Consider the following 25,812-nt stretch of genomic DNA (forward strand, 5'->3'; position numbering starts at 1 on the left):
CGCATAACATCACTGATGGAGGTCAGGACAAGTTTTGGCAGTGTGTATAGTGACAACTGTTTTGTGTGATTGTCGTTTTTGCATTGGTTGATTTTTCTTGAACAGTGTGTGGTGGTGAAATTCTGATTTTTGCCCAGAAAAAGTGGAACATAATCTCTAGAAATGTTTTGAAAAAATGGCATACATGGATGGTGCTGTGGGGAAAAGTGGTTTTCGTCTTTTAAAAAAATGGTGAAATGTCAGTTGACGACAAACCTCGTTCCACTCATCCTTCCACGACCTGAATGCGTGAAAATGTTGAAAACATTGTGGCAGTCGGATGAAGTTGCTGTGGTGACAAAAAAAAAAAAACAGTGGAGGTGCTGTCAAGTATCACAAAACATGAATTTAAACAGTGTTCTGAAAAATGGAATAAAAGATTAGACAAGTATATTACTGCAAATGGAGAGTACTTTGAAGGGGATTAAAGGTTTGTCCTTAAAATGTGAATAAATTACTTTTTTTATGTTTGGTTTCTTTTGGGCGCGCACCCCCCCCCCCCCCCCTCCCCGCCCCACCACCCCTTTATATGTGCCCAATTAATAAAAGTTCCCCTTCATTACCCTGGTCTGTACTGTCTGCCTCCACTCGCAGCCCTAGTGTTTGTGCTACCCTCACAAGCTGTATGTGCACTCAATCTATCAGGAAGTTCTTGTACAGAAACTGAAGGCTGCTGTCTTCACTGTAAGAATGATCTAAACTGTCTTGGACACTGAAATAACATTGTCAATGAGTTGTGTTCAGACATCTGCAATTATCTTGTGTCGTGTTGCTTGCCATTAGTTGGAAGTGACTATTGTTGGTCTAGGTTTGTGAATTTCTGCATTTTGTGTTAATTCAGAAGAAATTCCTGGTATTTGTGTAAATATCACATTTTATTTGTCATGTTCATGTTTGACAAAAATAGCTGGTTTATCTAGAAAGCAATGAGGTATTCTAATTTACCATGTGCTGTAAGACATGAGAAGACTTTTAAATCTGGCTAAGGAGAAGAATGGAGAAAATTAAAATGGGTAGAAATGGTAAAAGAGGGTAAAGTTTGTGGAAGAATAAAATAAACAAGAATTATCCGTCAGTATTATAATAAACAAGAATTATCCGTCAGTATTATATAAAGATAAGTGTACTGGGTGAGACATATTTCAATGAATAATTGTTTGTAAAAAGCTACCAAAAGGAAAAAATAAAACTGAAAACAAGCAGAGGTGTGCTGACAGGTTTGAAGGAATAAATACCTTATCAAGGATTAGAGTAATCAACTAGAAATGTGACATCATGGAGGACAAAGTTCAAATGATGTCTGTCAGCCGACATATTTTTACCGTGATACTATAAGACCTGTATGTCATAGTGAAGAATTGCCTATGCCAGAAATTACTGAGAAAGTTACAGCGAGTGAAGATGAAAAATGTTAGTGCTGTCCTTCATAGGTGTCTGCAAGCACCTCTTGGGCAACCGCAAGGCAGAGACGTACCATAATATTGCACATAGAAGATTGAGATCATATCACCAGATGTTACGAAAATGTTGCTTAAGATGCACTTCTTAGCCAATCATTGGGACTTCTTCCCCAATAACCTTTGTATTGTCTTGTGTTTTTATTGGTCCAGTTTACAATAGTAGCTTATGCATAAGACCTAAATCATTTTATGTTTATACATGCAAAAGTGATTTATATGCGTACATATTTAAAATTACAAATAATACCCTTGAAACATTTAAACATTGTTGTGTTATACGCTTTTAAATATTCTTTAGTGAAGTAAAATCAGTGATGCTGTAAATATGACTTCAAAGATTTTGTCATTAGTAACTAACATAGTTAATCTAGGAAAAGATGGATTGCTGTTTAATGTAAAAGAGACACTTAATGTTGCAGACAGGCACTATTAAGACACTTACACAAAGCTTTCGGCCACAGCCTTCATCAACAGAGGAGAAGCACACACACACACACACACACACGCACACACACACACACACACACACACACACACATACATAACAGGCAGCTCAGGCCAGAATGAATTTGATCCCAAGCTGCCATATTTGGTGGTCATACTGCATTCCAGTGAGATGGTCCTATAGTGAAGTATTGCAGGAAATTGTGTAGGAAATACTTTTAGGCACATGTTTTTACTTGTACGTTAATCATTTCTTTGATTCCTTTGTGTACTGATGCGTACGTCTTTGCAGTTTACATTGTTTTGAGTGTGTGTCGTTTTACAAGATACATGTCATATATAATCTGATGCACGCATTTACCTAACTACTATCGAATTTGGCCTTCACAGACATTCTAGCTGGATTCATTGGGAAAATTTCACTCAGAAAAGACGGTTTTGATGTTGACAGTGTTTCATAGACATATGTAATGTTTCCAGAATGAGATTCTCACTCTGCAGCGGAGTGTGCCCTGATATGAAACTTCCTGGCAGATTAAAACTGTGTGCCCCCAGGCTGTGGCTAAGTCATGTCTCCGCAATATCCTTTCTTTCATCCCCCAGGCTGTGGCTAAGCCATGTCTCTGCAATATCCTTTCTTTCATCCCCCAGGCTGTGGCTAAGCCATGTCTCCACAATATCCTTTCTTTCACATCCCCCAGGCTGTGGCTAAGCCATGTCTCCGCAATATCCTTTCTTTCAGGAGTGCTAGTTCTGCAAGGTTCGCAGGAGAGCTTCTGTAAAGTTTGGAAGGTAGGAGACGAGGTACTGGCAGAAGTAAAGCTGTGAGTACCGGGCGTGAGTCTTGCTTCGGTAGCTCAGTTGGTAGAGCACTTGCCCGCGAAAGGCAAAGGTCCCGAGTTCGAGTCTCGGTCGGGCACACAGTTTTAATCTGCCAGGAAGTTTCATATGTAATGTTGTTTGTCAGGTATCCCCATCATATATGATTTGTTCAGTTTACATTAAATTTTTGTAAAGCTAAACAGTATTACCTAAGTTCTGTAAATCTTTTTTGTTTTTTGCAGGCAGAGGGCAGTTGGTTTGGGAAACGCTGCAAGAAAGTAAACCACTCAAAAAGTGCCTTGTCATTTTTGGTACCTTCATTCATAAGTGGCGCTTTTGTTGAGGAAGACCAAATTGTTCAAATTACTGTTGATAATAGTCGCAACATACTATATACACTGACTGAAAAAGGTTCTATTAGTGTTTATGACCTTGGTGAAGACGGAGAATCAATGAGTCATATTGTTACAACTAGTCAGTCAACTTTAGTGCAGAATGCTGTCAATATTGTTAGGTAGTTTTTCTGTGTTATCATTTTTAAGTTTCAGAAAACAATAACTGATAGTGCTCTAGATATTATGTCTGTTTCTGTGGCAAACAGTGTTTATTGTTCTTTATCATTTATTGAGCTTTAATAATATACTTCTTGGAGTATTAATTTCCTTCCTGTACACAAGTTTCCATACGTCATTAATACAAGATACTTACAGCACTTTTTTGTTACAGAACTTTAGATAGCAATGTTTTTCGCCACATTGTGAGCATATCTCCAATAGAAGCTCGTGAATCTCTTCATGTGAATCTTGTGGCAGTAACAAAAGCAGGAGTGCGTCTGTATTTCACAACAAGTCCTGTCACATCACTAACAGTTCGACCATATGCATTACATCTTGTCCATGTAAGACTTCCTCCAGGCTTTGCTGCATGTGCATTGCCTCAGCAACCAAGAAATGTAAACTTGGCACATTACAGCAGGGGTAAGTACTGATGACTTGAAGTAAAACATAATTGTCAAAGAACCGATACTTGCAGAAGAACACTTCTTGACATGAATACTTGCAATTCAGTTAGGTTCATTGAAACAAAATGAATGGAGAAAATGGGTATGAAATCGATGAAGCTGCAATGATATGAAATGGTATCAGGAAGATCATTCAGAAATGTTGAACCTAAAGTATTGAATATACTGTGATCATTGAAAATTTGTCCACTACAGCTGACACACATGCACACGCACCCCTTCCCCCCAACACACACACACACACACACACACACACACACACACACACACAAAATTACTACTACTACTACTACTACTACTACTACTACCACCACCTCCACCACTGCCACCACCTCTATTGCAACTAAACTTTGATTGTATATTTGTATTTGGGGGATGGTGCTGTGGCTCTTACACACAACATATGGTAAGCTGATTGTTAATTGAAGTTAATTTTACTAGGGATTGTCTGAGGGGATAATCAGAGAGATAATAATTTTATTTTAGGACTGCATTCATCAGGCGTCCTCTCCTGTGCCAGCTTCTTCACCCCAGAGTAGCACTTAACACCCAATGTCCTGAACCATTTGTTGGATGTGTTCCAATCCCTTTCTTCCCCTACAGTGAATCTCTGTTACTCTCTCTAGCACCATGGAAGTTCTCCTTGATGCTTTTAACTTATTCCACATATTCCTCCTTCACTAGTTCTATAAAGAACTTCCTCGTTTCTTATTTTGTCTGTCTGTTTTTTATTAATTTTCAGTACCCTTTTGTAACAAAAAATTTCGTATGCCTCGATTTTTCTTTCCCAGTTTCACACAGTTCATGATTGACTTCCACTCATTGCTGTTCTCCAGACATGTCTACTCTGAGCTGTATCCTAAAATGAATCCCTTTGTTTCATAGGAGTAGACTTCTTTCAATAAGTCCCTGGAGGCTTTCTATGTCGTCTTTGATTTGTCTGTCACATTATTTTATTTCCTATTTTCCAGGGAGCAGAATTCCCTACTTTATCTGCAACATGGTTCTCAATTTTGGTATTAAGTTTGCACATAATCTCATTTCTGCTGCTGCTCCTCACTTCTCTCATCTTCCTTCGGTTTGCTCTCAATGCATGGGATGTGCTTGTTAGATGGTTCAGTCCGTTTAGTAGATGCTGAAATTCTTCCTTACTTTCACAGAAGGTAGCAATGTTGTCAGAAAATCTTACCATTGATATCCTTTCACTCTGAATTTTAATCATACTCCTGAAACCTTTTATTTCCATCATTGCCTCTTCAGTGCATAGATTGAACAGTAGAGGTAAAAGACTATGTTGCGGGGTTGAATGAATTAACTTTATTGCAACAGAAAAACTAAACTCTAAGACTCAGTTTAATAGCACATTCAATAATGGAGAAAAAAAAAAACATGTATAAAAAAAAGGAAAACATAAGTCAATAACTGCGGCAAAGATAATGATTAAAAGTAGTAATTACTTGCACGTAGCATTACACTGCACTTCTCCACTCACCCCATAGTGTCAATGATAGTTTCTGTTGAATTGGACGAGGTAACAACCTAACATTATATGTAGCCTCTGGCGCCCATTGCAGCTGATCTGTGATGGGACAGTGGAGTGACTGGAGCGTTGATAAGAGTCCGTGGTGTGTGTAGATTAATCCGTATCAGTGTAGGGTGCATGGAAAGCTGGTTTGACATAGTTGATGGCAATGGAGGTTGTCATATCCATCACACTGATTTTGAATGTCTTGTCCTCCCTACTCATGACACGGTAAGATCTATTGTAGGGCAGCTGCAGTGGCTTTTGAATTGCGTCATGCTGTACAAAGACATGATGGTACTCTCTTAGCTTATTAAAAACAAAAGGGTTAAGAGGCTACTGATCCCTTGCAGCAATGGGGCATAGTTGCCGAATTTGTGTAAGAAGCTTTTGCTGGAAATCTGACTGGACAATGCAATTGCGTGGTGCATTGGCAAAGAACTCACTCAGCAGACATATTGGCTGGCCATAAAAAAGTGCTGCAGTTGTGGCTTTCATGTCTTAATTCAGACACACGTGGAGCCAGGAGGACAATGGGCAACATTTCTGTCCACCACTGCGAGTTGAATTGTGTGCAGTGCATGCATTTAATTAAACCATTCACTGCCAATTGGTAAGCTATAGTTCTAATCCACTTCATACCCAGTAGGACAGTAGTGCTTTGAACAGATAAGGCTCAGATTGGTCTGTTGGAACGTATAGAGGCATATCAAAAACCATCCCCAGAAGAATGCAGTCGCGACAGTATCAGTGGTAATGTCGGCAGTGGGGAACATCTCGTGCCAGTGTGTAAGAAGATTGTGGCTATAATGCAGTAGGTGTATCCTTCTGATGGTGGGAGATATCTTTCAAGGTCTAGATGCTCATGTTCAAGTCTGTGATTCGGAGGAGGAAACATGCCAAGAAGTGACCAGATGTGCCAGCTAACTTTATTCCATTGACAGGTCACATGTTGTCGCACATATTGCTTACAGTCTGTTCATGTGTGACCAGACAAAAGTTCACTTCATTGTGTTGGTGGTGGCTCGTACTCCAGGATGCAACGTTTTATGTAAAGAGACGAATGCCTGCTGGAGAAAGTCAGTAGTCACAGATGGTGGCAGTTTGTTAGTGGGGACATTACAATACTGTACTGGAGTTAGTGGTTGCAGTGTAATACGCAGAGTTGTAGTGCTGATGGTTCTGCCAACGAATCTCATGGCTCACTATTTGATTGTTGCACTGTGGTGAGAGCTTCAAAATCAACTGCATCAGTGACCACTTGATTTGAGAGAGATCATCTGGCACATTCAGTTCTCCTTCAACATGAATGATATTATCAGTGAACTGTCAGATATAGTTCGGATATCACAGCTCACATGGTGAAACTTTCTCAGGACACTGGCAGAAAACATATGTTAGTGGCTTTTGAACTGTGGTGAGTGAACTGCTGTCCCTCCAACATGTAACAAAATTTCTTAATAGCAGCATAGGCTGCTGAATCCTGCCTAGTTGTCGAATATGGGGTGTCTAGGAAACATGCTTTCTCGGATCGCTAGACAACAGTTCAAGCAAATTGTATTAATGAGTTTTATTACGAAATGAACAATGACAATACTTAACTTTGACAATAACACGGAAGTGTCACAAGCAACGGGCGACATGCAAATAAGAAATCTCTTCAGTATATACAATTCGTAATACAAGTGAAGTAATACAGTGGGCTTGCTAGTCGTGAAGCTTCTGTAGAACTGGGTCACAGCCAGTCGGTGCAGCGCTTATGTCCTCTTAATGTAGAGGCCACTGTTGTCATTTTTCGTCCTGGAGAGGGGTCGGTCAACACGCTATTGGCTGATGTCTCACAGCCCCCTGTACTGTAATGTTCCCAACTGGCGTGCCAGCACTTGACTTTACGCTGTAACATAGGCAGCATACAGTTCACAATTTTTGCTGAAAAAGGCTATGGGCTGGAGGTGCTCCCCTATTTGCTGTTGCAGTGCAGCGCCAATTGCGGTGGCTGACATGTCAACCATCAGGGTAAGAGGCACCTGTGGAACTGGTTGCACTAACAGTGTAGCTTCTGCGATGGCAGTCTTCAGCTTGGTACATGCCAATTTGGCCTCACCATTACGCTGGAGTTGGTCCTTTGGCAGTGAACCGTGCAAGATTTTATTCAGTAGTGCGGCTAGGAGGACATCATAGTCAACAATCTGACATTAAAAATTGTTTATGGCAAGAAATAGTCATAATTCTTTAAGTATGATCGGCTGCTGCTACTTCACGGCTGCGCGGAGTGGCTGTGCAGTTAGAGGCGCCATATCACGTATCGTGCAGCCCCTCCTGCCGGAGGTTTGAGTCCTCCCCCAGGTATGGATTTGTTTTGTTCTTGGTGTAAGTGTGTGTGTGTGTGTGTGTGTGTGTGTGTGTGTGTGTGTGTGTGTGTGTGTGTGTGTGTGTGTAAGTCTGGGGACCGATGATCTCAGCAGTTTGGTCCCTTGGGCATTCACACACATTTCTACATTCTCTTAGAGTGGCCATGTCTTGCACATTGATAGCGTTCCCTGGGAACTGTATGTTAGCTGCTCCAAAGAAGCACTTACTCAGGTTGAGAGTAGGCTTTGTGCTTGTAGACGAGTGAAAATCTGTCGTAGGTGTTGACAGGTGTTCTGCCTCAGAGTTTGACGAGACCAGGCCATCGTCAGTATGCACAAAAGACGTCCATCACATCCGATTTCACCTGTAACCCATTGAAATGTTTGGGCAGCATTACGAAGTCCAAAAGGCATTCCTGTAAATTCAAATACTCCGAACAGTGTGCAGCCGGTGGTCTTAGCAGCATCGTCCAGTGCCATAGGTATCTGGTAAAATGCACAAACCAAGTTCAACGTTGAAAAGATTTGCTTACTGTGGACATTGAACATCTTTGATTTACAGTACTAAGTATCAATCTGAATGGTTCTAGCATTGAGCTGTCTATAGCCGTCACATGGATTCCATCCATTAGTTGTCTTTGGGACCAAGTGTAGTGGAGATGCCCAACTACTGCTCAATGGGCGGCAGATTCCATGTGCAAACATAGACAAGAATTCCTGCGAGCATGAAGTAGTTGTCCAGGTGCAGTCAGAATATAGTCCACTGTCAAGGGCTGCACTGGTGCTAGTATGGAAGTCGGGCATGTGATCTCCAGTAACTGTGTGAGGAGCTATATAAGCGACAATCACTGTTAATTATCTGTACTGCCTGTGTGCTCTCAGGGGCTCAGCAATCATTTGCTGAGTGCAGGCTTCGCGACCCTGGGGCTCCTGAGGTGGGGGAGTGGTAAATGCCGCCAGTCCCCCGTCACCCTAAGCTCTGAATATGCTTCAGCAACCACTGTTTGGCACAGCAATGAAATGTTGTGTGTTGCAGGAATGGTAAAAACCACTATAAAAAAACCCTTAATCTCAGGGTGTGTTACGCACTTATAAGATGCATGCCTGTTGAGTGGGAACAGTCATTAGCGGACAACCTCTGGGGAACATACTGCACCTCATTTGTATAAGGCTTAGGGCTTGTATTTCCCTTTCTGACCATGGGACCAATAAAGACCCTCGAAACCTTCTCTCCCTCCTAGCGGAATGGGTGGGCCATTTGGAGGTACCAACGTCCAGTCACACAAGAGGCATCATGTGACGAGCTCTCCAGATTCTGAAGTAGTTAAATGTAGTTCGGTATTTAGTAACAGAATGCATGCTGCAGGACAGAATATATTTTTAATAGCTAAGACGAAAGAGAACCTTTGAGAAGGCCTCCCCTTTTTACATTGAATAGGGTTACGGGACATTGTAGGGACATTAAATCAGTCAAGCGGCTATGAAACGGGACGCTTTTTCTAATTCCCTGCAAGCAACGTACCTGCAGGAAGTGAAGTGCCTTCGGGAGTATGCCATTGAAACAGAACTCCACTCCACGTTTAATTAAATCAAAGGGGTTGTGACATTCTAGGGTCTCAAAGAAGAACTGAAAGTTGAGTGGGCCGAAGAAGGAATAGTGATGCACAGAATATCATGAAAAGGGTGGATAGTGATCTCGTCTTATCAGACTCCGTTATCCTTACATTCAGCAGCGCGCAACTAGCCGAGCATGTTAAGGTAGGCTTCCTTTGCCTCAATATACGGCCTTATGTCCCCAACCCAATGCGCTGTTCTGAATGCCAGTGCTTCGAGCATGTTACTCTAGAGTATCACAGAGAAGCCACTTGCGGCAAATGTGGTAAGGCCACCCACATAGGAGTCACTTGTTCATCTCTCTTGAAGAGTGTGAATTTCTCTGGGAATCATCCTGTCTGGAGTTGGGACTGCAGCATACATCTTGAAGAATGAAAGGTACAAGAGCTTAATATAATAAAGTGCATTCCATATAATGAGCCAAAAAGCCGAATAAAGCCATGCTGCTCCACAACGTTCTCCACGTTCTTTGTTTCAATTGTTAAACAGCTGGTGCAGAAATCCAAAACTGCTACACAAACGGAGGTTGCCAGTGTCAGCACTAGTACCTGCATTTTTCAGTGCACTTGTGCTGCTGCAGTCATTCCAAAGCCCCTGTCCCTCTCACCGGAACTTCAGAAAAGTTCATGGTTGCTGACATTGGAGAACTCCTTGCCCACTCCAAAGATCGTCTTGTCCACCGCCCAGCACTGCCACTCCCACTCCTGCAGTGGTTGCTCCGAAGCTGCCTCAGACAACAAAAATTGAAGTCAAAGGCAAAGAATAGCTCACTGACAGAGACTGGAAGTACACAGTTCAACGATGTTGGCATCATTCTCTTTGATGTCTCTCTTCGGAATCTTCTTAAGAGGCGATTTACCTTGATGTCAGACTGGGGCAAACATCTCTCCCCAAAACAGCATCCACCCATTGCGGGCTTCCCTCCCCAACAGAGTCAGGATGAAAGTGCTACCTTTGTGATAAATGGCTCCCATCCTACAGTGTAACATTAATAGGTTCAGGACATATGTGAAGAACATGAAACTCATTGTACAGGAACATGCCCCCTGTACTTGCATTTGCAGGAAACACATTTTAAGGCATCTGATGCCTCTGTACTACAGGGCTATGTGCTCTATTGTAAGGATGACCTGGTGAGAAAGGGACGAGAGGTGTCGCTGCATTTGTCAGTAATGCACACCATTCCTGCGCTCTCCCCCTGGCTACTGACCTTCAAGCAGTTGCCGTTTAAATTCCTGTGTGTTGGAGGATAACTGTCTGCTCACTGTGTCGTATCTCCACAAGATGCAATAGACGTTGAGGCCCTCGCAGGCTTTATTGAACAACTCCCCCTGCCCGTTTCTGCTACTGAGTGATTTCAATGCCCATAATGTGTTATGGGACTCGAACTATACTTGCCCCAAGGGTCGAGTCTTGGATGACTTCATGATGTCTCAGGAACTGAGCATCTTCAACGTTGGCAGTCCCACTAATTCCTTGGCTGCTACGAGGTCATCCTCAGCCATCAACTTCTTTTTCTGCTTTCAAGCCCTTGCAGCCTCAGCACGGGAAGCAACTGACATCCTTCATTCCAGTGACCATTTTCCCCCATTGATCCACCTACTGGATGGGGGATTGCTTGAAAGAAGCCACCAAAGTGGATGATCAATAGGGCTAACTGGATGCTGTTTATCCAACTGGCAGTGTTTGAGCACCACAACAGTGTCCTGTAAAGAGTGGACCATATCACCTGAGTGATCCATCACACTGTTGAACAATCGACCCAAAAGTCCTCAGGTCATCTCGGGAGGCGACATGTACCTTGGTGGACAGGGGAATGCCATTCAGCAATCCGAGACAGGCATGCAGCTCTTAGTAGATTTAAATGCTGCCCAACTGCAGACAACTTCATAGCTTTTAGAGTCGAGAAGGCTAAGGGTCGACACCTAATTAAGGAGACCAAGAAAAGGCCGTGGCAAGCATTCCTGGACTCTAACTGCTCTACTTGTTCTACAAAAGTATGGGAAGCCATCAGGAGGCTTTCTGGTAAACAGTCGTTTACCAATAGGAGTGGTGCTGAAACGCGGGTATCTTCAAATGATGCCCAGAGACATTCAGATGATCGCAGAGCTTTTTGCAGCAACTACGGCCAGTGCCAGCCAGGATCCAGCATTTCACTCCTACTGTCTGACTGCAGGGATGGGCGAGTTAGACTTCAGACCCCACAATTCTGAATCTGACAACTACCCTTTCTCCATGTGGGAGCTGGAATCAGTACTGTGTGAGGCTCATGATACTGCACTCCAGTCACAATAAAATCCAGTACTGTACACTTTGACATTTGCCAGCAGTGTCAAAGAAAATCCTCCTCGATGGTTTTAATCTTAAATGGCAGACAGGCAACTTCCCCAGTTCATGGAGAGAGGCAATTCTGATGCGTGTTCTCAGACCAGGAAAGAACTGAACATGTCCCAGTAACTACTGGAGCATCGTCTTAATGAGCTGTGTAGGAAAGTCCCTGGAGCACATGGTTAACTGTTGCTTGATCTGGTTGTTAAGAGACCAGGCATCCCCTTAGTCACTCTGTGTGCACTTCACAGATGTGACTATTCAGCAGGCTTTCTTATGTAAACATCAGCCTTGATATATTCTTCAATATTAATAAGGCGCACGACACTACTTGGACACACAGTATTTTCAAACAACCCCCTCATTGGGGCTTTCGTGGCCGCTTCCCCAATTTCATACAGTCCTTCCTGTCTAAGTGCTTTTTTATGTCACGAGTTGGTGACGTGCTGTCAGATTGTTTTGAGCCACAGCCATAAACAGTATCATGTCTACAGTAGGTAGTCCTGTACAGTGTTCTGTATTTGTGGATGATTTTGTTGTTTCCTGTTCCTCCTCCAGTGTTGCAACAGTGACCCATCAGTTGAAAATTACAGTGTAGAGGTTAGAGAACTGGGCTGCAAATGTGGGTTTTCAGTTTTTTGCAGGTAAGTGTGTGTGTCCATTTTAATTGTCCTCGTCGTATTTTTAATTTATATGACTTGTGCATATGAGGAACACCATTCTACATTTTAAAGACTCAGTGAGGTTTCTGGGCCTCCTTTTTGACTCCAATCTATGTGGTTACCACACCTGAGAGGCCTGAAAGCCAGAACCCAGAAGATGCTGAATGTTGTAAAATGCCTAAGCCACAGGTCTTGGTGAGCAGACAGGATGTGCGTGTTCCAGTTTTACAGGCCTTTCATGGCTACAATATGGAGTACTGTGTGTGGCTCAGCAAGGCCTTCTGAGCTGAAGATTGATGCTATCCCTCATGAGGGGATTAGACTGGCCACAGGTGCTTATAGGATCAGCCCCATATTCAGTCCCTGTGCTGAGGCTGGGAAACCACCACTCACCATCCTGCGTGGTACATCAGGCATGTAAGTTCCCTGCAGCTCTGACTTCCCCTGCATACCACAGTGTCGCTCACCCACCTGTGTAACGTCTTTCCTCCAATTGTACACAAGCAACATGCCGTTTGGGATCTGCGTGCAGCATGTGCTGGGTTCACTTGGTGCGGAGCATGTACAACCTCAAATCAAAGGTTTCAACCACCTGCCATCATGGTCATTGGAGAGATAAAGTGTAATTTTAGATTGGGTACAAATAGGAGAGATTGTTCTCTTGCTTCTGTTTTTAATGTAATATTTTCTGACATTTTAAATGAGGCACTAAAACTCTACAGACTATCTTTATGGATGGGACTAAACAGGGGAAGTCCATTGAGTGCTGTGTTTTTTTTTTGTGGATCATGGCAACAAGGTCCATCTGCTTCAAGGCTTTGCTGTCTTTGATGCAGAATTATATGTGATCTTATGGGCACTGGAGCATATGAGACATTCTTCAAGGGGTAAATATCTGGTCTGTTCAGATTCCCTGAGTGCCCTTCACTCATTACGATGTTTGTACCCAGCAGATAAAGTATTCCAGAATATGCAGGATGCCCTCCTCCGATTGCAATGGTTGGGAGAGATGTCTTTGTGCTGGGTACCAGGGCACATGGGTATTGCAGGGAATAAAAGGGCGGATCTACAGCCATTGGGGCCAGCCATGATCCTCATTTCAGAGCACCATCCCCCTGCATGCTATAGCCTTGCTGTTGAGGTACAGAGTCTTGCATCAGTGGGAGAATGAGTGGCTGGAAGTGACAGGCAGTAAGCTCCATCTAGTAAAGCCCACAGTGGGGCCATAGCACACCTCCTTCCGGCGACGTAGACTGGGCGAGGCAGCTCTTACTTGTCCCAGCATACCCTGCAGCCCTACAACACTTGGCTTCTTGCTTCAGCGCAACAGCCCTCCAATGTGTGGTGCTCCTCGCATACAGTTCACTGAGCACCACATTTTACTAGGTTGTATTTTAGTTTTGGACCAGAGGGCAGCGGCAGATTTGCTGGCAGACCTGCACTCTATTTTAAGTTACATTGAAACAAATGTGATTAGAGTTTTAAGGTTTTGTGATCTGTCTCACTTGTTTCTGCAAATTTTTGGGAGATGATCTTAGTGCGTTAAGAGTGTGAAAGCAGCACCCATGTTTTTTGTAAGTGGTCAACCAGTCGCATTTCCTTTTGTTTTCTTTTAGCTGCATGCGTGGAATGTCGGATCCCTTAACCAGGCGGGAGGTTAGAAAATTTGAAAAGGGAAATGGATAGGTTAAAGTTAAATATAGTGGGAATTAGTGAAGTTCGGTGGCAGGAAGAACAAGACTTTTGGACAGGTGAATACAGGGTTATAAAAACAAAATCAAATACGGGTAATGCAGGAGTAGGTTTAATAATGAATAAAAAAATAGGAGTGTGGGTAAGCTACTACAAACAGCATAGTGAACGCATTATTGTTGTCAAAGTAGACACGAAGCCCATGCCTACTACAGTAGTACAAGTTTATGTGCCAACTAGCTCTGCAAAATGATGAAGAAATTGATGAAATGTATGATTAGATAAAAGAAATTATTCAGGTAGTGAAGGGAGACGAAAATTTAATAGTCATGGGTGACTGGGACTCGGGAGTAGGAAAAGGGAGAGATGGAAACATAGTAGGTGAATATGGATTGGGGGTAAGAAATGAAAGAGGAAGCCGTCTGGTAGAATTTTGCACAGAGCATAACTTAATCATAGCTAACACTTGGTTCAAGAATCATAAAAGAAGGTTGTATACATGGAAGAATCCTGGAGATACTAGAAGGTATCAGATAGATTATATAATGGTAAGACAGAGATTTAGGAACCAGAATTTAAATTGTAAGACATTTCCAGGGGCAGATGTGGACTCTGACCACAATCTATTGGTTATGAACTATAAATTAAAACTAAAGAAACTCCAAAAAGGTGGGAATTTAAGGAGATGGGACCTGGATAAACTGAAAGAACCAGAGGTTGTACAGAGTTTCAGGGGAAGCATAAGGGAACAATTGACAAAAATGGGGGAAAGAAGTACAGTAGAAGAAGAATGGGTAGCTTTGAGGGATGAAGTAGTGAAGGCAGCAGAGGATCAAGTAGGTAAAAAGACGAGGGCTGGTAGAAATCCTTGGGTAACAGAAGAAATATTGAATTTAATTGATGAAAGGAGAAAATATAAAAATGCGGTAAATGAAGCAGGCAAAAAGGAATACAAATGTCTCAAAAATGAGATCGATAGGAAGTGCAAAATGGCTAAGCAGGGATGGCTAGAGGACAAATGTAAGGATGTAGAGGCTTATCTCACTAGGGGTAAGATAGATACTGCCTACAGGAAAATTAAAGAAACCTATGGAGAAAAGAGAACCACTTGCATGAGTATCAAGAGCTCAGATGGAAACCCAGTTCTAAGCAAAGATAGGAAAGCTGAAAGGTGGAAGGAATATATAGAGGGTCTATACAAGGGCGATGTACTTGAGGACAATATTATGGAAATGGAAGAAGATGTAGATGAAGATGAAATAGGAGATACGATACTGCGTGAAGAGTTTGACAGAGCACTGAAAGACCTCAGTCGAAACAAGGCCCCGGGAGTAGACAAAATTCCATTAGCACTACTGACAGCCTTGGTAGAGCCAGTGCTGACAAAACTCTACCATCTGGTGAGCAAGATGTATGAGATAGGCGAAATACCCTCAGACTTCAAGAAGAATATAATAATTCCAATCCCAAAGAAAGCAGGTGTTGACAGATGTTAAAATTGCCGAACTATCAGTTTAATAAGTCACGGCTGCATAATACTAACACGAATTCTTCACAGACGAATGGAAAAACTGGTAGAAGCTGACCTCGGTGAATATGAGTTTGGATTCCGTAGAAATATTGGAACACGTGAAGCAATACTGACCTTATGATCTATCTTACAAGAAAGATTAAAGCAAACGTACATTTCTAGCATTTGTAGACTTAGAGAAAACTTTTGACAATGTTGACTGGAATACTCTCTTTCAAATTCTAAAGGTGGCAGGGATAAAATACAGGGAGCGAAAGGCTATTTACAATTTGTACAGAAACCAGATGGCAGTTACAAGAGTTGAGGGACATGAAAGGGAAGCAGTGGTTGGGAAAGGAGTGAGACAGGGTTGTAACCTCTCCCCGATGTTATTCAGTCTGTATATTGAGCAAGAAGTAAAGGAAACTAAAGAAAAATTCAGAGTAGGTATTAAAATCCATGGAGAAGAAATAAAAACTTTGAGGTTCGCCGATGACATTGTAATTCTGTCAGAGACAGCAAAGGACTTGGAAGAGCAGTTGAACGGAATGGATAGTGTCTTGAAGGGAGGATATAAGATGAACATCAACAAAAGCATAACGAGGATAATGGAATGTAGTCGAATTAAGTCGGGTGATGCTGAGGGAATTAGATTAGGAAATGAGACACTTAAAGTAGTAAAGGAGTTTTGCTATTTGGGGAGCAAAATAACTGATGATGGTCGAAGTAAAGAGGATATAAAATGTAGACTGGCAATGGCAAGGAAAGCATTTCTGAAGAATGAGAAAATTGTTAACACCTAGTATAGAATTGCATGTCAGGAAGTAGTTTCTGAAAGTATTTGTATGGAGTGTAGCCATGTATGGAAGTGAAACATGGACTGTAAATAGTTCGGACAAGAAGAGAATAGAAGCTTTCAAATTGTGGTGCTACAGAAGAATGCTGAAGATTAGGTGGGTAGATCACATAACTAATGAGGAGGTATTGAATAGAATTGGGGAGAAGAGGAGTTTGTGCCACAACTTGACAAGAAGAAGGGACCGGTTGGTAGGACATGTTCTGAGGCTTCAAGGGATCACAAATTTAGCATTGGAGGGCAGCATGGAGGGTAAAAATCGCAGAGGGAGACAAAGAGATGAATACACTAAACAGATACAGAAGGATGTAGGTTGCAATAGGTACTGGGAGATGAAGAAGATGTACAGGATAGAATAGCATGGAGAGCTGCATCAAACCAGTCTCAGGACTGAAGACCACAACAACAACAACAACAACAACATTCTTTTAGCTCTTCTGTGATTTTACTTCTGTTTTACTCCCATGTATAGCACCTTTCACCCTTCTCCATTGTATTAAGGCCTGTGAGATAGTGATTTTGTGGGAATGAGCTGGGAGTGAGTGAATAAGTGTTGTTATAGATTTCCTCTTCACTGTGTAGCAACAGTTTGTCATTTTACCCATTTTCATTTCTTTTAATATGTGTAAGAGCACTGATAACCTCGGCATTGACTGCCTGTAAGCCAGACACACACACACACACACACACACACACTCTCTCTCTCTCTCTCTCTCTCTCTCTCTCTCTCTCTCTCTCTCTCTCTCTCTACTGATGGGGTTTCCATAAATCACACTTATCATTGGCTCGATAGGTTGGTGGTAGTGTGAAAAACACATCGGTGAAGGAGTTAAAGCAGGTGTCGAGAAATAAAACTTCGCTGTGGGTGTGGGGTGTGTCATGTCCACTAAGACACATTTACATTCAAATTTGTGCCATAGGCCTTTTCAACACTAATGTGACACAGCCATATGGTGCACTCATAGAACCACTGGCAATGATAAGGTGGCAGTCATCATTATGTCTACCAAGAACTGTATTAGTCAACCACTGGGTTATTGCACCTGGGTGCGAGGGGGCTTTGGTCAGCTTATCATGAGTTTTTATCGTAAAATTTCATGAGGACATGCCTAACCACTTGATAGTATATGCACAACTGTCTGCAATTATCCACAGTGAGTTTTCTTTAGTCACCACCACTGCACTTGTTGACAAGTAAAGTCAACGTTTGTATCCAATAATGGCCACCTGACCACAAGTACAGTAGTATTGTGGTCGGATTATAACTTAGTGCCATGTTACGTTACGAATAGTCGATGGCTGCAATCTGGAGAGCCAGTGGCTATCATCACTGACTTCTGCTGAGTTTCCCTGTTCATACAACCCACTGCACTTTCATGCTGTGGATCCATACCATTGGTGGTAGCAGCAGATTCTTGCTGATGGAGGTGAGTAGCTGTGCTTTACCAGTGAGCCGTGATGGCGAGATAGGTGACCAGTAGCCTGGGTCCATAATGCAACATCATCTGTGGTGAGCTCAGCAACCTGTGCTTGTAGTGTGACGAGGTGTTACCTGTCTGAGGCTGTTGCAATACACGCGGATTGTCACATTTCTGTTGTGCAGTTCATGGTTTGTGCAAGTGTACTGTTAAGCCTCAGTAAATTTTTTCTCAGCTCTGGCAGGAGTCTAAACTTCAGCAAATCAGTTTTTACAAGTCCTACATACTCCCAGGTTTCTAGTGATGTCACTAACTCCGGACGAACTGTCTTTTAACCAAGGAGCTGATTACCTCGCTGTGCATACCGTTAACTCCCAAACAACCAACCTTTCCCAAATGTTTTTGTACTTGCTTTATTCATAATGAATATTAGATTAAAACCATAAAAATCTCGTAGAGAGAAGCAGTATTCCTAGACAGTAGAAAGAATGAGATGATAATGTGATGAATATGTAATATTTATTTATGGAGATCTATTACCAGAAATTTAGTTAAAGGGTTCAGTGCTTTACTGTGTTACCTAAGCTACAAAAAAAGAAAAAAAACTTGAAGTGAGCACGACCACACATCTAAAAAATAAAGCGAAAAAGCTTTATTAATTCACGGTCTCAAAAGAAGGTTCATCAGGTTATTTAATTGGATTTGCTGTTTAAATGTGGGGTACCAAAATTTATAAGTTTTTGATTATTTTATTGATAAAGGTGCAGGATTTATGAATCTGAAGCAGTTGGCAGAAGAAGCGTGTTTCATTTGTACTTGGTTTAGTGATATCACAGGAAAAATAAAATAACTTGCAGGGGTGAAACTTGCTTTCCAAATCAAAAGGCATTAGATAGAGTGTGTAGGTAGCAGGTTGTGACGGTATTGACCTGAATTTCGTAGTCTCGTCCTTGGTAGCACCAATCTTAGTCACCTCAAAACCAAAAGTTCAAGTGAGTGCAGCATAGTGTTTGCTCAGAGAGGTACAAAACACCATATTTTTGATGACATTAACACACACATTTTAATCTCTTCAAAGTTCAGTTATTAATTATAGTGACCAGTTTTTTTGCTGTGAACAACAGTTAGTGCAACTTTCCAGACTATAACCCACAATTCTGAGTTCTGAGTGTCCAATGATGAAGTTGAATGTTCAATAGTGCCACAAGAGTGTTCTTGTTTACACAAGAATGCCACAGTTCTCACTTAGCACACTTGCAGTTAAAGGTAATTACACTCTGATTCATTTGCATGACTTACTGAGTCCAACAATATTTGTTTCCAATGACAATGATAGTTCACAGCACTTCTTGAGCGCATCACAGTTCCGTTACAACAGACAGTTAATTGAGATTACAGATATCACTTGAAAGTAATTAAACATTAAAATTCCTGTGTTTGACACTGACCAGAGCACGTATTCTCACATACAGAAGATATTATAGTGATGTGAATCAACAATGAAAGCTTTTCTGATGTAGATAGTATGTGTTTACTTTCAAACATTGGACTGGCAATTTTGGATGGTGTCTGGCTACTTACACGCAGGCATAAGAACAAACTGTTAATTTGAAAATTATATTATGTGTTGAAAATTCGGCTGGGTTGGGTTTTACTATTTCTAATGAACTAAAAGAACTAATATGATTTTGATTTGTAGAAAATGTTGCAAGTCAGAAATTTAGAAAAATACAGGGACACCATTTTCTTCAGCAGTGTGAATCCCCTTGTTAAGATGTATTGAAATTATTAATTAGTAAGTTTAGCAAGCAATACTTTGTCATTAAGGTAACAAAAATATGTGATCAAAGCCCAGACTCTAACATTGGTTTTGACGAAATCTGTGATGGAAAATGGGGCTGCAGATGAACTTGAAGTTTAGTTATTGCAAAAGATACTGTGATTAGTTTTTGGTAATTTAAAGTACTTTACAGAAATGTCAGAATGCTTAGCTTCCAAATAGTGTAGGTCACCCTTCTCAAATAACTAAGTATTAGCTGCATGCCGGCAGATAAATGTATTGAAAATTAGATGGAAAAGGGTAATGTTTGGGAGTAGAAAAACATAATAAATGAGAAGAATTTACCTATGTCATAAGGTTCATAACTATTTCCACCTTGTTGTAACCTGCTCATAAAATATTTATTGTGCACATTTGGTGCACATCCGAGATGGGCACAATACTGATTGAAGTGTTAACAGTAAATGACAATAACAGTAGTTTTTGTAAAACTTGCATCAGGGATGAGGTGCAAATCATGTACATAATTGTCAGATCAAGACCGATTTGTGTGTGATGAACTAAAAAATCGGAAACCACCTGTACAGTCTTTAAGGTTGCTTTTATTTTTATTTATACCATTACATATCATAGTTCACCAGTTTCCTGAGCTGGCTCTTCAGAAACAAATGAAAAAAAAATAAATGCACATTTTATTTGATAACAATACTGAATAAATATTGTACGTACCAGACTTTGGAGAGAAGGAAAAAGAATCATAATGCTTTGTACATTTTACTGAGAGCCAATATTATATCATAGATTACATTATAGGAATGTATGGTAATAGCAAAAGAAATATTGTGGAAGCCAGCTGCGACACAGTGATAGCAGATGTCACTGTAGACCTCTTATTTACTCCATTTGTGGCTTAAAACTTTGAATTGTGATGAGCTCTGTACACACTTCATGGATCACTTCCTCTAAAATTCATTGTTAATCTTATTTTCTTTCATTATTTGGTACAGGTTTCATTCACAACTAGATTTGTACATATTCTGTACTTTAATATGTGTGTCATAGCTTTTTTATATTTCAGTTGGAATGAGCTTTTTATCAGTGGCGTGCTTTCGGGTGTTCACCTGAGTTGCTGTTTCTATTTTATGCACAAAAATTCTGGTATTGAACGAACTGTCGTCCTCGGGTGCTGCAAGTTTCGCTATTTCGTGTACTCACTGCCTGCATTCCAACAAAATTGTGAACTAGTGTTGGTCTCACAGTGCTGGTTGTAGTTGATCATGAGTTTGACTCCCAATTTCCACTATGCCCCTTGATGCTTCTTCGTTGTTAAGCCAAGAATCACTTACGTACCTTATATATGCAATGGTTCCAAAAATTGTCGGCTGTTCCATAGCCAAGAATGATCCTGTGTGGTGTATAACGTAGTCATCTTTGTAAAGTATCTGCAAATTGAAGTTTTGACGTGTCTTGTTAGACTGATGGCGTGCATCGTTCACATATTATCCTTCAAATTTGCACATATTTTATAAAGATATGCCACGCAAGATCATTCATGTGTAAGCCGAGCTATGAAACAGCTGACAGTTTCTGGAACCGTTGCATATACTGCTCTCACGATAATACTTGTTGCACTATTACAAGTAATGAGCTTTGATCCAACTTCTACTCATGCAACTAGACAATTTCATACATGACCATCAAGCTCCCAAATTACCATCTGCAACGTGGCTTGCTCACGGTGACATTTTCTACTACATACTGTTGTTGTTTTCGTATGTAAAAATGCATGTTGTTGCATGTCTACAGCTAATAATGCTTTCCAATGCTTATTTGCTGCCTTTTCGTATTTTGAACAATCTGAAGATGACTGCAGATAGAAACTGAAACTGGTTATTGAGCTGTAATTGTAATAGGAAAATTGTGGTCTAGGCATTAAACATTTATACTTAAAAAAAATTATTTAATTAATTTGGTCTTATTAGCAGATCAGCTGAATGTGTTACATTTGTGATTCTATTGATTAGTTGTTTAAGTTCTTAAATTAGTTCTGAGTTGATGAAGAGAACACAGATAAAGATATTGTATAAAAAATTGTTATATTGAGCATTGTTCTTATCTCGAAGTACCTTTAGCAAGTTCCTAGCTGAGTTCTTACCATCTCCGAATTCTAGCTATAGTCTTTTTCGTTAGTTTCTGCTAGACGATTCTGCCACTGTTTGCTGATGTCTTACAACTGCTCATCAGGTGCAATCAGAGGTGTTACGTTGTTAAGCTAAGGTTAGTTAAGTCGCACGATAGATTCCAGGAACATCAGCGACATGCCTGATTAAAACAAACAAGCAAATCAGCTGTTGCCAAACGTTGCCTCAGTTATAATCACAGTATGAAGTATGAGGAGACCCCGGTCCAAATATCGTTTCTGGGATAGCGTAATTAAGGAGCCTGTGGAAATAAAGATGCTGGATAACCTAATAAACAGAAACAGAGGTTTAAATTTAAACAAGACTTGCAGTCCTGCACTCAGTTTATTAAAATCTAGCTGGCCATCGTATCCACCAGAGCTGGGAAACAATAAGAAAATTTTCTCTTCATGGAGTATCGGTGCAAGCTCTGGAAAACGAACATAAAAGGGTGTAGTAGGTCTCAAGTGTTAAAGTCACAATCATCTATAAACAGCAACACATGACCAACAATAGAGCATAGTGTGCTTGAAGTCCAGGCAGCGAGTACACATAACAGCAGAACTTACAGAACCTGAAGATAATGGCTGGGTCGGTCGCCAAAATGTTGTGTGTACATTGGAAACAAAATCTCGGCTGAACACCGAGAAGTACATCATTAATAAATCATGCTGAGAAACCCTGAGAGATCACAAGATTTTTATCCATCCCTGGTCTCATGTAAATATGTTATTCAGTCAAAACATTCTGTTGAATGCTGGCATCTTACAACTTTGTTTTCACATGTTAGTACAATAGCCTTCTTGTGTAGCCATACAGTGACTCCTGTATGCTCAAAAGAAAAAACCACTGTGTTTTGATTAATTGCAGGTACACTCATACTGGTTTCTTGTCCTGGTGGTGATCGTGATGTCTTATGGTGCCTAAGCAGTGACGCTTTCCCTTTCCATCAGTACCTAGCAGAGACACAGACTGTTATTCCTTTGGACGGGGTTTGTATTTCCTTAACTATCTATGACACATTATTCAAATCGATTATTTCAAAACTATCTTTTTACACTTTTTTAATTGATATTGACATTTGAGTTTAGGAGGATAGCTCAGAAGTTAGAGCTGTGAGTCCAATGACCAGCAATGTCAGAATGGTGTGTAATACCTATGAAACAGATTAATTTCTTCCAGCACTAAAGGGTTTGATCTGAAATACTTTCTGTACATCAGTGCTTAGTGAAATTCTTGTAATCTGTGCTCTATTGAAAACTCTGTTCAAATTTAGCATTTATCACTTAAATTTTAGTTGGATGCCTGATACCTTGTAATGTGAACAGTTTTAAACTGATTTGGGTGTAAAAAAAAAAAAAAAAAAAAAAAAAAAAAAAAAAAAAAAAGGTGAAGGCAATTGGGCCACATGGTTTTCCCTCTTGCAGTCGGCATTCTGACTTACATTATTTTTCTCTAGAAATAAGATCATTTGAGAAGAAAGAATAGGTATCTCACAGCGATTTTTTGCCCTAAAAGTGGCATTAATCAGATAAGATAACGTCTTGTATTCTACTTTCTGCAATACAATACTACATTTGACTCAAAAAAAAGCTGCACATGTTCATCTGAGGTAAATCAAATGGTATCATTTTACTGCACTTTTTTTATTGTAAGGTGAATCCACACACATTTCATAAATTACATGTCACCAAACTTCCATTCGTGAAAACCATGAGCTGGCAGTTTGGATAATGAAGTGGTACATCCAAGTTAAAGGCAAATTTGTCATCATGGCCATGGACAGATTAAGGAAGAGGTGGTGAAAGATACTACGTAAAACAATTGGTGAAAACGAATGTTACATCCTCAATAAAGTTGAGACAATCATACGATGAAATCTTCTTTCCGAGGGCCCCCCTGCTGAAATGCCAAGTAACTAGAAGGCTATTGGATGACCTACCATAAGAAAGGTAGCATCAGTTTTCTGCATGTTATTGATGTAACATTGAAGGTTCGTAAATGTTAAAGAACTACAGTATTTTTTGCAGCTGCGTTATAATAAACCATTCATTGCAAGGTGAGACATTTCACGCTTCACAGTCCATACTCCATCCATGTTTCACTACCAATATACTTCATCAGAAGAAAAATGCATATTTTTTTTAAGCTCCCAGCTATTGCTATATTCACCTTCATCTGTTGACAATGTTGCGTATTGTGGCAAGAGGGACCTTGTAGCTTCGCCTTGACTGAAAAGAAATTATTGTTGGATGTTTGAATTAGTTAATAATTAAACACTAGCGGTATAACATTACTATTATGATGAGCTGACAGTGGTGTTCAAAATGCTGGCTAATTGAATAATTCTGACAGAGTTGCACACTGTCTCAAATATCAGCAAACTCTCAAAATGACTAAAAGGAAAAAGAAATTACTTGTATTATGCCCTCTCTTCTTAGCTTTGGTTTTTAGTTATTGACTATACTTGATGAGTCTTAGTCCTAGCTTTAACGCCACACTAAGGCAACACTATTTTACACTTCATAATACAGAAGTTACTGTGCTTCATTGCAGGGATGTAGTTACACTCTACAATAATTAATTAGCGTAACAATGAAAATTTAAGTTAAGAAAATTGTTAAATTACAGAATGGTTGGCCAATACCTTGAGATGAAATTTTTAGTACTACTGACACTATAGTGTTATCAATATAATGGAAGGAAACATTCCACGCGGGAAAAATTATATATAAAAACAAAGATGAGGTGACTCACCGAACAAAAGCGCTGGCAGGTCGATAGACACACAAACAAACACAAACATACGCACAAAATTCAAGCTTTCGCAACAAACTGTTGCCTCATCAGGAAAGAGGGAAGGAGAGGGGAAGACGAAAGGAAGTGGGTTTTAAGGGAGAGGGTAAGGAGTCATTCCAATCCTGGGAGCGGAAAGACTTACCTTAGGGGGAAAAAAGGACAGGTATACACTCGCACACATGCACATATCCATCCACATGTGGATGGATGTGTGCGTGTGTGCGAGTGTATACCTGTCCTTTTTTCCCCCTAAGGTAAGTCTTTCCGCTCCCGGGATTGGAATGACTCCTTACCCTCTCCCTTAAAACCCACTTCCTTTCGTCTTCCCCTCTCCTTCCCTCTTTCCTGATGAGGCAACAGTTTGTTGCGAAAGCTTGAATTTTGTGTGTATGTTTGTGTTTGTTTGTGTGTCTATCGACCTGCCAGCGCTTTTGTTCGGTAAGTCACCTCATCTTTGTTTTTATATATAATTTTTCCCACGTGGAATGTTTCCTTCCATTATATTGAATTTACATAGAAAGTTATTTTAAAGGTTGCCTGGGCATTGGCAGAGGTGCGTCCAAGTCATCGCTATTTGGATCTACCACCATCATTTTATCAGCAGTCTGCTATCACTCCTGGTGCCGAATATGACTCAGCAAATTCTGATGGACAGCTACAGCAGCAACAGTCAGATCTGGGGTCCTTCATGGATCCACCCTTGGTGGTGCGACAGCACATGGAAGCACCTAAGAAATATGTCATACTGACACCTCAGGTAAGTGATGATCAGTATGATGGTATGTTATGTCGTGTAAAACTGATTTTCTGATACTTTGTCGCAGATAGGAACTGCCGAGCAAAAATTAAATCCTGCTGCTTTGTGGCATACTCTGTAGTCTCCTCACAGTCCCAACTTCCTCGTGAGGTAGCTACATTCATCATTGTCTGTGTGTTACGGGCTTAAATTATATTATACATACTGCAATGACAGATGCTGAGGACTACAACCTTTCCTCCAGTATGAGCAATAAGATGAAGACAACAAACAGAAAAGACACAACATTTTGTGTAGTCCCACACTGTACAGTGGCTTCTGGAGTATCAACGTAGGTGTAAGTGGTGGTTAAAATTTTCACATAATAAAAGAAGGAAAAAAAAAAATTGTAAGGTTGTGCTTGAATCTTACTGAAACCATATATTTTTGTAGTTTTACCACTTTCATGAATGCAGATAACATAAAATGGGCCTACATATTGTCAAAATCAGTTATTTAAATAAAGATTCAAGCATAACACTGTAATAATATATCCTGATAGCTCTTAAAGAAAAGAC

The 25,812-nt window shown here is 40.7% G+C and overlaps 1 protein-coding gene across 3 annotated transcripts in view; it reads left to right on the plus strand.

The window, feature by feature from the left end:
* The window catches only part of LOC126481249 (nuclear pore complex protein Nup155), a 267,575-nt gene that overhangs the window by 58,855 nt on the left and 182,908 nt on the right, over positions 1-25,812 (plus strand). For all 3 annotated transcript variants that reach the window (XM_050104864.1, XM_050104862.1, XM_050104863.1), the window contains exons 7-10: positions 3,008-3,279; positions 3,492-3,742; positions 22,570-22,691; positions 25,031-25,255. In XM_050104864.1, the coding sequence (XP_049960821.1) occupies positions 3,008-3,279; positions 3,492-3,742; positions 22,570-22,691; positions 25,031-25,255 (870 nt within the window). The remainder of the gene's footprint in view (positions 1-3,007; positions 3,280-3,491; positions 3,743-22,569; positions 22,692-25,030; positions 25,256-25,812) is intronic.

This window comes from Schistocerca serialis, chromosome 5 (assembly GCF_023864345.2).
Source record: "Schistocerca serialis cubense isolate TAMUIC-IGC-003099 chromosome 5, iqSchSeri2.2, whole genome shotgun sequence".
NCBI classification, from domain to species: domain Eukaryota; kingdom Metazoa; phylum Arthropoda; class Insecta; order Orthoptera; family Acrididae; genus Schistocerca; species Schistocerca serialis.